The sequence below is a fragment of the Heptranchias perlo genome, chromosome 19 (genome assembly GCF_035084215.1).
Source record: "Heptranchias perlo isolate sHepPer1 chromosome 19, sHepPer1.hap1, whole genome shotgun sequence".
Taxonomy (NCBI): domain Eukaryota; kingdom Metazoa; phylum Chordata; class Chondrichthyes; order Hexanchiformes; family Hexanchidae; genus Heptranchias; species Heptranchias perlo.
The window spans coordinates 28125087-28140890 of record NC_090343.1 but is presented as its reverse complement, the minus strand read 5'-3'; the positions used below and the strand labels follow the sequence as shown (position 1 = coordinate 28140890).

Here is a 15804-nt window from a genome sequence, read left to right as displayed (position 1 = left end):
ATGACCTGCACTGTGCCATCTTTCCAGGCTAAACTGAGGTCCTCGTTGTCAGTAGCAGTGGGTCAGGTAGACATTAAGGATCACATAGGAGTGTTCCTTGGCTGCTAACCAAATGCTTTTGGAGCAGGCATTAATGTTTCCAGGCCCTGTTCTCATGGACTAGAAAATTGTCTGTTTTTAGGGATGCCCCATAATGTACTGAACTCTTGGGAGCGCTGGTTTTGTTGCTGTCACATGTAGGCTGAGAGCTCAGTTGTCAGTAGTGCTGTTCAGTTGGTAAGCTTTATTTTAACTGACAGCATTGAGTACTTTTAGGCAATGGAGACATGCTGATACCACTTGCTTTTTTGCAGGCACATCTGGCAAGTCATGGAACTTCTGAGCTTGGATCCTGATGAATACCATTTAGAATAGGTGGAAGAAGCAGAGTAATGGTAGTATAGAATGTTGTGGAGATGCTGGTGATGGACTGGGGTGGACAAATGTAAGGAATCTTACACCACCAGGTTATAGTCCAACAGTTTTATTTTCAAATAAAACTGTTGGACGATAACCTGGTGTTGTAAGATTCCTTACAAGTATAGAATGTGTAATGGTTTGCCTCCTCTTTGGGGGCATAGCAATATTGGAAGCATTGGTTCTTTAAACTAATTTTCTCCAGCAACTTGGAAAGATGATTTGGGCGTCAAAGTGAGGTACAAGCTGCATTACATAGGTTGTACAATAGCTGTATGGGCAGGTTGGTTACGGCATTTGAAAACCACATACCTTTGTACAGTAACAGGATTGTTGTCAGCAGGTCACTTTTGACCATATAATTGCTTGTGAAACTGAAGCCGTGTAGATGTGTTGTCATTTTATGTTGAAGTAAATTGCCGTTGATGCCATTAGAAATATCCTGAGTTGGTGCGATAGAAAAATAAATTAAATATTTTCAAGATACAGTGCTAATTGCCATGAGTGTGAATCATACAAGCTTACATTCCCATCTGCTTTTCATGGCTAAGATTTTGAGCTCTCGGGAATAACAGCAGGTTCTTCTTTTAATTTGTCCCCTGATGGGTGTTTCATTTGCTGTTGCTTTTCCAGCATAGGATGGGGAAAGGAAAAAATAAATAATGTCCCAAGTAGGTAAATCTGATTAATTACTATGTTTATTTCCTTTTTAATTTTAAAGGATCTGTTTTGTAAGTTCTGTCCATAATTACATGTCTTAAAAGGAAGTGAAGGCAGTACTTGGCAGTGGCGTACTTTCTAACATCAGATGATTGCGTACCCAGTGAAATGAGGGTCCTCTGTACACATAAGCTACTCCCTGTTAGTATTAAATCTCTATTGTGTCACTGATTTTAATTTGGATTGAGATATCTTTTATCAATATGCCTTGTATTCAGTACCACTTTCATTTTAGATCAAGCTGGCAGTTGTTCCTGTAACAGAAGGTGACAGGATTGAACATTGTTGCATTTATTATCCTTTAAAATGCCTTGAGCTGCATTTAGATGTTGTGCTATACTTGGAAATATTGGGTATGATGGTGTAGTGGGTCATGGTACTGGACATCCAGGTGCAAGTTGTAAAATTGAATTTAATAAATTTGGTAATTTAGCACCAGGAAAAATGATGATGAAAGCTGCTGAATTGTCATTAAAAATCCAACTGGTTCACTAATGCCCTTAAGGTAAATAATGGGACTAATCTGCAGGACCTGATGGTTTCTATCCCGGGGTATTAAAAGAAATAGGTCAGGAAATTGCAGTTGTTAGTCATAGCCTTCCAAAGCTCTCCAGATTCACAAATTGTGCCCTTGGGTTGCAAAATTGCACATGTCACTCCGATATTTAAGAAGGCAAGTAGGAAGAAAGCAGGGACTACAGACTCGTCACTTTAATTTCAGTTGTAGGGAAGTTACTGGAATCTATCATCAGAGACAGAGCACTTGGACAAGTATGAGCTGATCAAAGAGAGTCAGCGTAGATTTGTGAAGGATAGATCATGTCTGACTAATCTAGTTGAATTTTTTGAGGAGGTCACTAGCATGATGGATAGGGGAATGCCTATGGATGTTGTCTATATGGACTTCCAGAAGGTATTTGATACGGTCCCGCATGAGAGATTATTAACAAAAATTGAAAGCACACAGAATTGAAGGTAATGTGACATGAGTTGGTAATTGGGTGAGATGTAGGAGATACACAGACCAAGGATAAAGGGAACGTTCTCTGATTGACGAGATGTAACAAATGGTGTTCCCCAGGATCTGTACTGGGGGGGGCCTTAATTTTTCTCCATATATATAAATAACTTGGATGAAGGAATAGAGAGCTGTGTATCCAAGTTTGCAGATGACACTAAATTAGGAGGCACAGTAAGTTGTGTAGATGTGAGTAGGAAGTTACAAAAGGACATAGACAGACTGAGTGAGTGGTCAAAATTATGGCAGATGAAGTTCAATGTGGGGAAGTGTGAAGTCATCTACTTTGGATCTGATGAAGACAAATCTGAATATTTTCTCAATGTTGAAAGACTAGGAGGTGTAGAGAAGAAAAAGATTTAAGTATCCATGTGCACAAATCACTAAAAGCTAGTGCACAGGTAGGAAAAATAATCAAAAAGTCTACTTGAATGTTGGCCTTTATCTCAAGGGTTTGGAATACAAAAATGAGGAAGTGCTGCTTCCGTTGTACAGAGCCTTGGTCAGATCCCATCTGGAATACTATGTTCAGTTTTGGGCACCGAACCTCAGGAAAGATGTATTGGCCTTGGAAGGGATACAGTGCCTATTCACCAGAATGATACTAGGGCTTAAAGGGTTAAATTATGAGGACAGGTTATGTGAACTCAGTTTAGAAGGTTGAGAGATGATTTAGTCGAATGCATTTAAAATATTGTAGAAATATTGTAAAACGTTAATATTGTAACTGTCTGTTTAAAATCGATTACATATGCCTTTACTGGCTTTAGTTCACCCCTGTAACATGCTAGCCTGCTGCCTCCTGCTGTTCAGCATGTACCTTGGCTACAAGTACATACTTTTTCAGGGTTTGTGCTGACTGCTTCCCGTCTATACTGGTCTATATTTGATCAAACTGTGTACATTTCAAGAAATGACCTATGTACAGATTATTTGAAATTTCCAACATTTGATGGCGCAGATATGACGTTAACAACGTAATTATCATTGAAGATGCCCCACTTTCAAGAAAACAAGTTTGGTGGAGCCATGGTGTTTAGTTGCCAACCATCTGTTTGTCGTGCAGACACTGTTTTTCATAAGTTTGTTTGGGGGTGGAATAAGCCATAACGCATGGATCAGGTACCAGCAAGCTGGAATTCTTTCTTTCTTTCTCTCTCTTTTTCTTTCTCTTTTTCTCTCTCTCGCAATCTCTTGCTCTCGCAACCTCTCGCTCTTCCTCTGTTCCAGTCAAAGCCTTGTGTATGACTGGAGCACTGCTAGTGATTTAAGATCTAAATAGATATTTGGTATCAATTTTGATCATGTGTGATGCAGTTCAAACGAGTGGCATTGCAAAGACTCATTGATAATCATAACAGGATGAAGTCACTTAGAGCGTCCACGAACTATTGTCCTGGTTCGGAGATAGCTGTGGAGAAGGAGTGGATTCAGGAGCTGCTCGAGGGGCAGAATACTAGTAGGCAGGCTGCTAGAGGTTGTCAAGTGGAATTAGCAGTCTAAGGAGGAGCAGAGAGTCAACCATCAGCCAGCAAAGGTTGATCCCGGGGTCTAGCAGAGGTACCTAGTGGGCTCAGGTGTTCGTAGCACACACCAGCGGATTCAGTAAACCAGCAGAGGAGTGAGGAGCAGTGGTAGTGAAACTCAAGGACCAAGAGCAGTGAAGTCCAGGGACCCGGGGAGGGTGAAAAGTAAATTCATATGATCAATGCAGGTGAAGGAGCTGGTCTGAGAAACAGCTGAAGGGAGGTGAGAAGCACACAAGGTGGAACCTGTAGCAAGAGCTTGAGGCCTGTCCAGCAAAGGGTGACTGAGGAGTTCTGAAGGATGAATGGAGTTATCAGCCATGGGAAGCAGGTGGATAGCAGAAAAGCAGAGACCATGCAGCAGCAAGGGAGCAGAATGGGAACCAGCAGGAACGGATCAGAGCTAGTTCAGCATAGAGTGAAAATACCCAACAGAAGAATGGAATACTAAGACCCCAGAAGTAGAACAGGCACTGGAATAGAGGTGGTCCAGCAGAGAATACAGTCTCAGTAGAAAGCAGTGGCGAAGGTGGAGGTCACTGTAAAGCCCAGAAGCCAGCTGAGAAATAGAATTCGGCCCAGGAAAAAACAGATTTCTGTCTAGGAGCAGGCTCGAGGGGCTGTTTGGCCGACTGTTGCTCCTATTTCTTATGTAACACAACAGCTGAGTAAAGCAGAGAAGCCAGCTGTGCACTGAAGTGCTGAAATAAATCAGAATGTATATTGTGGATAGGTATTGGAGCTGGTGGTGATACTATCTACTACAGTATTTTATTGTTGCAACAAATCTACCTTCCTTTTCAGATTGTTTTCTGCATAGATCCTCCAGAGGGTAGTATGCCACATACAATGGGACAGAATGTGGCCAAGCATTACAAGGTTATTTTTTAATTTGATTTTTTTTTAGTAAGTGTTCTAACAGTATTATTGCTCACAGAAAATATCTTGATTTTTCTGAAATGTTTAGCCATTTTGTGAAGTTGTCAATTCCATTTATCATGTCCAAAGAGGAAAATATGCAGACTGTAAATTTACCCATGTCTGGAAGTTACACTATTGCATGCTTCCTCCATACTCCGTATTGTGTATACCACATGTAAAGTTGCATAAATACTTAATATCTTTGTTTGCCACTAAATACTGACTTTTCCCAGTGGTTTAATAATTGTGTCAACTCCTTTTCTCTGCTTTTTAAGTATATGCAATTAATATTTCCCATAGGTTCACATACACCCAGATAACAGTGGGAAGAAGCAGCAGAGAACTGATTTATGGACTTTCTCGGTTACAAAAAAACAAGGTACAAATCTAATCGAATAGCTTAAACTACCGTAGGAGAACAATGTCACCAAAAATAAATTAACTGATTATTTATTATTTGCTGTTTGTGGGTTCTTACTGTGTGCAAAATAACTACCACATTTGCCTACTTGCAACAAATGTGTGCACTTCAAAGCAAGTCATTCTTCCTGAGAGAAGCAAGAGGTGCTAAATGTAAGTTTTTTTTTCATTCTCATAATCTAATATGACTGCTTTCCTGTGAATAGCCAGTTCATTTTTACTGTAGCAGCCAACTTCACTAGCAGTGTGAAAGAGTGGAACATTGAGCTCTATTAGAAGTAATTCAGTTGCCATTTTAAAATCGTACATTTTGTCTGTATTTTTATATATTTCCATTATAAATTACTATATCCACATTTATAGTGGAAACTGCCTATGCAAGCTTGTCACACTGTAATTGCACCCTCCTCCCAGTGGTGGCACTGCAGTGCCTCCATTGGCAGAAGGGTGTAATTGCAGCATAACACATTTGTTGAGGAATAAAATTTGGCCAGGATACCAGGAGAGCACCCATCTTTTCTTTGAATCGTGTCAGGGGATCTTTAACAGTTGGAGACAAGTGGATTGGTGGGGAGGGTGGAGTAGTTGCAGAGCTATTGAGAATGGAGTGGGAGGAGGCTACGGTAGGGATAAGTGGCAGAATCAAGTTATAGATCGAGCTGAGAGCCAGCCGGGAGGCAAGTAGAAATCAGCCAGTCACCGAAAGAATTGGCTCTGGACTTGCTTTTCCATTAGAACAGTCGCCTGCATTCAGTGCTGTTGCTGGCAACGAGCAGTGTCCTGCTAGACGTTTAAATCCTGGCGCTCTGTACAAGGGGCCAAACAAAAAACAGAACAACATTTAGTTTTCAAACTAAACAACTTCTGGGAAGTGATTCCATTGAAGGTACCAGATATTTCATTGGATTCTCTGACTTTCACTCTCTACATGGTACTTAGTCCTGTTCTATCTCCTGATTTAAAATTCACTGGTGCAGTTAAGTCATGTGTTGGGTTAGGGTGTGTTTATTCAGCCCCACCACTGGTATATCTGTAAGTCATCAAGGATTTAATACTGTAATGTAGCCTTTACAATCTATATTAACGATTTGGAGGAGGGGACCGAGTGTAACATATCAAAGTTTGCAAATGATGCAAAGATGGGAGGGAAAGTAGAGAGTGAGGAGGACATAAAAAACCTACAAGGGGATATAGACAGGCTGGGTGAGTGGGCGGAGATTTGGCAGATGCAATACAATACAATATTGGAAAATGTGAGGTTATACACTTTGGCAGGAAAAATCAGAGAGCAAGTTATTATCTCAATGGCGAGAAACTGGAAAGTACTGCAGTACAAAGGGATCTGGGGTTCCTAGTGCAAGAAAATCAAAAGGTTAGTATGCAGGTGCAGCAGGTGATCAAGAAGGCCAACGGAATGTTGGCTTTTATTGCTAAGGGGATAGAATATAAAAACAGGGAGGTATTGCTGCAGTTATGTAAGGTATTGGTGAGACCGCACCTGGAATACTGCATACAGTTTTGGTCTCCATACTGAAGAAAAGACATACTTGCTCTCGAGGCAGTACAAAGAAGGTTCACTCGGTTAATCCTGGGGATGAGGGGGCGGACATACGAGGAGAGGTTGAGTAGATTGGGACTCTACTCATTGGAGTTCAGAAGAATGAGAGGCGATCTTATTGAAACATATAAGATTGTGAAGGGTCTTGATCGGGTGGATGCAGTAAGGATGTTCCCGAGGATGGGTGAAACTAGAACTAGGGGGCATAATCTTAGAATAAGGGGCTGCTCTTTCAAAACTGAGATGAGGAGAAACTTCTTCACTGAGGGTAGTAGGTCTGTGGAATTTGCTGCCCCAGGAAGCTGTGGAAGCTAGATCATTAAATAAATTTAAAACAGAAATAGACAGTTTCCTAGAAGTAAAGGGAATTAGGGGTTACGGGAAACGGGCAGGAAATTGGACATGAATTTAGATTTGAGGTTAGGATCAGATCAGCCATGATCTTATTGAATGGCGGAGCAGGCTCGAGGGGCCGATTGGCCTACTCCTGCTCCTATTTCTTATGTTCTTATTAGGAGACATTTCTTTCCACAGAAGATTGTTGAAGCATGGAATACTTTGCCATAGGGAATGGTTCAGGCAGAAACCACTGCATCTTTTAAGGGGAAATAGGATAAATATTAGAAACAGAGGAAGATAGAGGGCTATGCGAAGGAGCACGACATTGGGGTTAGTTTTGGATTGATCTATTGATAATTAGATGGAAGACTGGGCAAGCGAGAAGTCTGGGGGGCAAGAATAGGTGTGTATACTTACTGACTAGGGAGGAGATAGGATCAGAATTATGGAGTCCAAACTATTAAGTTACTAAGTAAGTGGCTAAAAGGACTTGCCGGTTTTATTTTATTGCTTAGATAATTGTAATGATTATTTAAAAACTTACAAGCATTCTGATGTAGTTTACAGCTCTTTGTTTCTGCCTTGAATCTGAAAATTTGGAAATAAAATTTACAAATGAACCAATGGGGTGGGAATATGAGTCCGTTAGGTGTGAGTATAACGGAGATTTGCCTAGTATTGGGAATATTTTACTTGTGATTAAGTGACAGAACTTTGGTGTGACAGGAAATATGTGCAGATGTACTGTTTCAGAGTAGCTTTTTATATTCATTTTGTTACTTTAAGAATGTACATCATAGTAAATTGCCACAGCAGCCTTCAGGCTGGCACAAGTACTTAAAAAGCAGAATTCTAAACTAAGTTTTAAAAGCAGTATTGGCAGACGTGTAGCTCAGGGAAACCACTTTACATTTCATGGTAATATCAGAATTGTGAAAAAGGCTTCATACTTTCCATAATCGATGCATTAATATGGTTTATGTTTAAAGATTAATATTTAGATCTACAACTTTTATGTAAATGTGCTTACCTTGTCTGCAGCATGAACAGAATATATGTTGAAATATGATGGGATATGTTTTATATCCAGCTCATTATGCTGTCCATAGCTCACTCACAGCTCTACTCATGAATCATCAAGTCATCCTATTTATTAAAAAAAAATCCCTGTGTTTCATCATGTGTCCTCTACACAACTCAAAAACTAGCCCAGAAATAATCTACTTGCAGAACTTAACAGCTAAATGAAGGACATATTTAAGATATCTTTTCTAGATATGTTTGAATATTATGAGACATCCATTCCTAAGTTGTTATATCATTATGAAAAACATAATTATGTTGACAGGAAAAATTTTAAGTTACTGGTGCTTCTGCCCTGGCTACAGTATGACTGAGCTGGTACGCCAAGGGGTTCGGTCCCTCATCCTCACAAGTGGTACCCTTGCTCCACTGTCCTCTTTCACTTTAGAAATGCAAATGTGAGTATGTTCATTCAAGCATGCAGAAATGTATTATTAAACTACTTGCCTTGTTTTCTATATAATTTGGATGTATAATATAAATATAAAGTAAAATAAGTCTGAACGTTAATGTGTTCCATAGCTTCTGGCAGTACAGGCTCACAATGAAATAATTAATAGTCATAGGATGCAGTCATTTTATTACTTGTAACTATTAGCACATGTAAGCATTTTAACTAGTGTTTCTGTGACTAAGTAATTCCAGTTTGAAAGGACAATACCCTACTGCATTGTATAGTTGATATCCAGAATGGTAAATCAGTGACATCTAAATTTTTTTTAAAATAGTGAGTCTAATGACATAGGCTTGTTCCAAAACAATCGCTAGCTTTGTTAAAAACTGATATGAATGCCTTCTCATTCCAACTTACCTAGTAATGTTGGAATAATTTTGTTTTAGATATTTAAACTTGTATGTTAAATATTATTGCAATATTTATTGAAAACATTGGAGTGTTTTATTCTTCAAACAATAATGCATATATGTGTAACTGGATATTAAATTTATATTAATGCATGCCATACATCTTTAAGCCCTTTCCCTATCATTCTGGAAAATCCTCATGTAATTGACAAACACCAGATATGGATTGGGATTGTTCCAAAAGGGCCTGATGGAGCACAGTTGAGCTCTGCATATGACAAAAGGTAAGATACACACACGTTTATATGACAACTAATACAAAAATAGTTATAGGTTACTTGCTATGGCAAAGCTACTGAGCAGAAGATTATTGATTTTCATACTTGACCTGTTTGCTGTATTAAGTATTCTTGAAGTGTTCATTTGTGACACACACACACAGCCTTTTTGTGGTAAAGGTAATCAAAAAAGAACATGTAAAATTCACAGTTCATTGCCCTGATTCACAGAGGTGACTGTTATGGGTTTATTAAAATGGCAACTGCACAAGAGGGAGAACCATTTGAGTTAAATCCAGTCTGTTGTGGGCATCCTGCCTGTTCATAGCACAACAAACATTGAGACTTGTCTAATTTTTAAAAAGTCTGCACTTCTTGCAGGCACTCCACAAAAAAAACATTTAGAGATTTCAAATGTGTTGGACTTCTGGCAAAAGCGCTAACACTGATCCGTACATAATGTGGAGAGGCTCACCAGTGAAAGGTGTTAAGAGACAGTGTTAAAACCACAGCAGTCTTGATATCCAGTTGTCTCAGTATTTATCTTGAGTATCTTAACAGTGCTGTATACCCATGTAAGGAATGTCAGTAGGGATTCTTGGTTTTTTTAAATTCATTTTTGAATCATTTGAGCCATACCAGTGACTCTTTTTGCTAATTGTTCAGTTACATTATTAATAATTTGTGATGAGCAAACTTTTAGAAACCTATAATTCAGCAGCATGTAATTGCATATGGAAAGTTTCATGGCTCTTAATAGTAATGGGAAATATTCTCCCTGTTTAGGTTTTCACCTGAGTACATGTCATCCCTTGGAAAAACAATGAGTAAGTAGATGATTTTTTTTCAATTTGAGATTAAGTCACTGCAATTGTATTATTTTCAATGGCATGTAATATGGCTCTTAGAAATGGATCTTGAAAGATACATGCTGAATATTAAAGATAATTGTCATTCTCCCCTGACGTTGCCCATTGAGTCGGAGGATATAGTCTCGCTTGTAACTGATGTCCTGCTGGAGCTGTTAAGACTGTTGTTTTCACTTTGCTGTTAGCGTGCTGCTATTCATCCACGACAATCCCCTGATTTGCAAACTCAAACCTACCCCAAAGCAGCAACATTCGAACATAATATAAATAACAAAAGATGCCATTTAGAACAAATAAATGAAAAATTGAAACCATCACTTACCAACTCTCAATAAGATAATTATTTACACTGTTGAGTAAGATATGGAAATAATAATTTATAAAACATTACAGTAAAACAGTTATCTGATGTAACTCAGTAAAATATTCAAATTATAATTTTAATTGGAAATAAATAGTTCATATAAAAATTAACATTAATATATATTGAAAATGTAACATCTAGATTTAAATTTATTGAATAAATATTTGAATTGAAAATTGTAAAAGATTAAGTTTGATTTGAAAAAATAATTATATATTAAAGATGATTACATGAGTTTAAAAAAAATTGAATTGTTCAGTATATTCAAGGCTGAGATAGATAGATTTTTGGACTCTAAGGGAATCAAGGGTTATGGGGATGAGGTGGGAAAGTGGAGTTGAGGTCGAAGATCAGATATGATCTTATTGAATGGCGGAGCAGGTTCAAGGGGCCATATGGCCTACTCATGCTCCTATTTCGTATGTTCTTATGAAAAACACTTGGTGAGAGGCCAAATGGGCCTTGGAGACTGCACCTGGATAAGGACAGGAGGTGGCAGTTGAGGCTGGTGGGAACCCCCTGGAGGCCTAACTTCAGGCAGGGAAAATCTTGGTAGTGTGACCACAAGGGATCACAATGAAGAAAGTATTCAGTAATTTTTCTGAACATGCTATTATCCAGGAAGGAGGTTTGGAATGCTGGGTGCATTCTGGGACAGTGCAGACTCAGAAGTTGTGTAATGGGGACTTAGCTGTGGGGAACCAGTGCTTCTGAACTGCCATCTAGTGGTAAAAATGGACCTGCTGCCTTACTGGGACCACAACAGCTAATAGCTCCTCACTTAACAATGGGAAATCCTATCAAGGGGCCATCTTGAGGTGTGACGAGGAATGATGATGCTCAAATTTGAACATTTTAACATGGCAAATGTCCATGGGAATGTTTTCCTATCATTAGAGTACATGACACACATACTGATATAGATTTTTGATGAGTATTGCCTGCAATTCCTGTCAAAGCATCCCTTGCAAAAAAGGTGTAAATATGTATTCTTATTTGAGCAGTTCAGTTTTTAACAATGTTATCTGCTTATGCAGCAGAATAAAACATTAAAGTCTAATATAAGTATCCATTGCTCCACTTGAGAGCAATCCTGATGGGCCTAAGTTCCTTTTATGTATGTATTTTCTGCATTTCAACAGAACCAAATGCTGTACCTAAACAGCTTTTCATCAGTTCCACCTCCTAGGTGGTGCTGGCGAGGATAGTGGAATGCCTTTCTGTTGATTACTTTATGCTCAGTTGGCATTGCTAACCGGTGCCTGATACCATATTCATTCATCTGTTGTTCCCATTTTTATTGCTATTTTAATCATGCGTAGCCAGATGTCCATCTTTCATTTAGGCATGCTTCATTAAAATTGGCACACATTCCCAGTTAAATCATTTGAAATCCTTTGCAGTCACTAGACTAATTCCTGGTATGTGCTTTTCTTTCTTTTTCTTTTTTTTTCCTTTTTCTCTTTTATTCCCTTTTTTCTTTCTTCTTTTTTCTCTCCTCTCTCTCTCTCTCTCTCTCTCTCTCTCTCTCTCTCTCTCTCTCTCTCTCTCTCTCTCTCTCTCTCTCTCTCTCTCTCCCCTCACCCATCTTGACACATTGAACTCTTTCTCAGTAGGAACTGTAGTTTACAGCAAATTCATCATCACTCCAGAACATCAATCAAATATTATATGCTTCTGTACAGGTTCAGCTATTCTATAGAAATACAGCTTTTGGTGAGAGGAGATTTTCTATTAAAAACAGAAAAAATTAAGTAAAACATTTTGAAGTGGTTCTTTACAAACCTTGTCAAAATAATTTGGATGTTTTAAATAACCTCCAAAATCAAGTATTTTGTGCAATTACATGTTTGTTCTCCCTCCCCACCTCCAGTTAACTTGTCTAGAGTGGTGCCAAATGGTTTATTGGTGTTCTTCCCATCGTATCCTGTCTTGGATAAAAGCCTTGAGTTCTGGAAGGTAAGTGACCAAACACATTTTCTTTTATCATCTGTCTTATTTTATGAAAAAGTTGATCAAATTTGGGTGTAGTTCCTTTCACATATTTGAGGTGACTCTTTAATTGGCAAAAGTGAAACTTATTTTTTTTCCTGCGTAAATTGCTGGTGTTTATTGATTTATTGGATTGAGTCATTTTGCATCTTTTCTGTTTGTTCCATAGGGACAGTATTTTTCCCCTTATATAAACAAAAAAACTCTGGGAATTAGGACAATATATTGTACAGATGAAGGGAGAGCCAGAAGTTAACAGATTCAGTGTGTATAGTAATTTCAAGTTTGAATTTGTGTGTATATATTTTATTTTTTAAAAACTTATTTGAGAATGTGTCCAGTAAGATATCTCCACATTGCACTTGGCGCGCATGTGGCACCTACATTAAGCCATCCCATGTGTTAGAAAAAATATCAATCACCTCAAATAGGTTAAGACAAATTCTAATCAATTTGATCAACTTTCTCCACAAAACAGTATTGTAAAAATGTGTAATATCCAAAGATTCCCTAAAATGTACAACTTCTATGATTGTTTTGTACATGGTGAGAAAATCTAGTCATCAGAAGCTACATGAAAAAGAAAGAGTTCATAGATTGTGTTCCATTTAAACTATTCTTTCCAATAGGAGCAGGGCATTTCCAATAGAATAGAAGAGATCAAACCCATCTTTGTGGAAGTAAAGGGCAAAGGATCATTTACAGAGGTTTGATTTATTTTGGTTCTTTTTCACTGGTTTGTAGATTTGCATTTGTGATTCCATTTACTTCATGAACAATTAAATTATCACAGCAGTTTGAGTATCCTTGGCATTTGGTGTCTGAGTTTATGTCTTTTGCCAGAGAAAATTTCTTATTGATGTCAAATCTGTTCCAGGTTATGGATGCGTACTATGATAAAGTAAGCGATCCAAAGTCTAATGGAGCTTGTTTCTATGCGGTGTGCAGAGGAAAGGTGAGTAAACTAGACTCAATGTACAACTGTGCGATCCCTCAACAAAAGTTTTGTTTTAATTGGCCAAGTAACTTTTAGATTGTACACTGTTACTAAATGAAATCCAAAATGCAGTATAATGTTTTACATTAATGACGTGGTAAGATCAGCTTGCTTGTGCCAAAGATCTTAATGTTCATTTCTATCTCAATGTGATTGCTGACTGTGCTAACAAAGTAATGTCAGCAAATGTAAGTACAGTCAGCAAGCAACAACAGCAACTTGTATTTATATAACATGTTTAATGTTGAAAAATATCCCATGCATCACAGAGGTGTCGGGGGTGGGGGAGAAGGATGTCAAAACAAAAAACAAGAGATTAGGAGGAGTGATCAAAAGCTTGGTCACAGTGGGTTTTATGGGGGTGGGAGGGGTGTTAAAGGAGTAGAGGTAAATGGAAAGGTAGAGGGACTGGAGAAGGAATTCCAGAGAATGGGACTTACAACAACAACTACTTGCATTTATATAGCGCCTTTAACGTAGTAAAACGTCCCAAGGCGCTTCACAGGAGCATTATCAAACAACATTTTACACTGGGCCATGGAAGGAGGTATTAGGACAGATGACCAAAAGCTTGGTCAAAGAGGTAGGTTTTAAGGAGCATCTTAAAGGAGGAGAGAGAGGCGGAGAGGTTTAGGGAGCGAATTCCAGAGCTTAGGGGCTAGGTAGCTGAAGACACGGCCACCAATGTTGGAACGACTAAAATCGGGAATGCGCAAGAGGCAAGAATTGGAGGAGCACAGAGATCTCGGAGGGTTGCAGGGCTGGAGGTGGTTACAGAGGTAGATCGGGGCGAGGCCATGGAAGGATTTGAAAACAAGGATGAGAATTTTAAAATCGAGGCATTGCTGGACTGGGAGCCAATGTCGATCAGCGAGCAATGGGGTGATGGGAGAACGGGACTAGGTGCGAGTTAGGATACGGGCAGCAGAGTTTTGGATGAGCTCAAGTTCATGGAGGGTGGAAGATGGGAGGCCATTGGAATCGTCAAGTCTGGAGGTTACAAAGACATCAATGAGGATTTCAGCAGCAGATGAGCTGAGGCAGGGCGGAGACGGGCGATGTTACGGAGGTGGAAGTAGGTGGTCCTGGTGATGGAGCGGATATGTGGTCGGAAGCTCATATCAGGGTCAAATAGGACACCAAGGTTACGAACGGCCTGGTTCAGCCTCAGACAGTGGCCAGGGAGAGGGATGGAGTCAGCGGCGGAGAGCAAAGACAATGGCTTCGGTCTTCCCAATATTTAGTTGGAGAAAACTTTTGCTCATCTAGTACTGAATGTCGGACAAGCAATGTGACAAATCAGAGACAGTGGAAGTGTCGAGGGAGGTGGTTGTGAAGTAGAGCTGGGTGTCGTCAGCGTACATGTGGAATCTGACGTTGTGTTTTCGGATGATGTCGCCGAGGGACGCCGTGTAGATGAGAAATAGGAGGGGGGACTCCAGAGGTAACAGAGTGGGAAGAGAAGCCATTGCAGGTGATTTGCTGGCTACAACTGGTTAGATGAGAATGGAACCATGCGAGCGAAGTCCCACCCAGCTGGACGACGGAGGAGAGGTGTTGGAGGAGGATGGTGTGGTCAACCATGTCATAGGCTGCAGACAGGTCGAGAAGGATGAAGAGGGATAGTTTATCATCATCACAGTCACATAGGATGTCTTAAGTCTTTGAATGCTCGGCATCAGTATGCTGGAGCACTATGTACCTGCCTGATTCAGGTATTGGATTGCACAGCATACCACAGAAGGTTGCCTCTAGACCGACTCTTCATTGCCTGAAGTGTCATCTTGGAGCCACCTCAACCCCAAAGAGACCCCACTTACATGGAGCCTAAGATGTGGCATCAGTAACTAGAAATAATCTGAGCCACAGGAGGTAAAATGGTTCTATGTTGTCAGAAGATTAACAAAATATATCAAACCATATATAATTTCTTTGTGCAAAACTTTGGTAGTAGGTGTATATAGATGCGCATTGGGTTAAGCATCCTCTCATTTCACCCTGCTATGAATTCAGGCAAGAGTGATGGGTGAAATCCTCCTGACCCTACAGGTCTAAAGGGTCTCATGTGAAGTGAGTTAGGGCAATTTGAACCCAATTAGTTTATTAAAATATATATGTCTTTTATTTGTTAAAATATGTATGTATGTCTTTATAAGTTTCTGTGTTGCTGTATTTATTATTCCCTTTATGAGTTATTCAGGCCAGTGAAGGCTTGGATTTTGCTGACATGAATGGACGAGGTGTGATTGTCACTGGATTGCCTTTTCCTCCTCGGATGGACCCCAGAGTGGTGCTAAAGATGCAATTCCTTGATGAAATGAGAGTGAAGTGTGTCGGAAATGTTCGGGTACTGTATAAACAAAAAGTATAAAATTGTTGTATAAACCTTGCCTTTTACAATCATCTGGTTGAAAGATTCACTTAGTGCTTATGGTATTTTCTTTATAACCCTAATTGAT

The 15804-nt window shown here is 39.3% G+C and overlaps 1 protein-coding gene across 6 annotated transcripts in view; it reads left to right on the top strand.

The window, feature by feature from the left end:
* Positions 1–15804, top strand: part of rtel1 (regulator of telomere elongation helicase 1) — a 110538-nt gene that overhangs the window by 48821 nt on the left and 45913 nt on the right. For all 6 annotated transcript variants that reach the window (XM_068000560.1, XM_068000562.1, XM_068000558.1 and 3 more), the window contains exons 15-23: positions 4525–4599; positions 4942–5020; positions 8307–8439; positions 9016–9129; positions 9910–9950; positions 12230–12315; positions 12978–13055; positions 13226–13303; positions 15546–15692. In XM_068000560.1, the coding sequence (XP_067856661.1) occupies positions 4525–4599; positions 4942–5020; positions 8307–8439; positions 9016–9129; positions 9910–9950; positions 12230–12315; positions 12978–13055; positions 13226–13303; positions 15546–15692 (831 nt within the window). The remainder of the gene's footprint in view (positions 1–4524; positions 4600–4941; positions 5021–8306; positions 8440–9015; positions 9130–9909; positions 9951–12229; positions 12316–12977; positions 13056–13225; positions 13304–15545; positions 15693–15804) is intronic.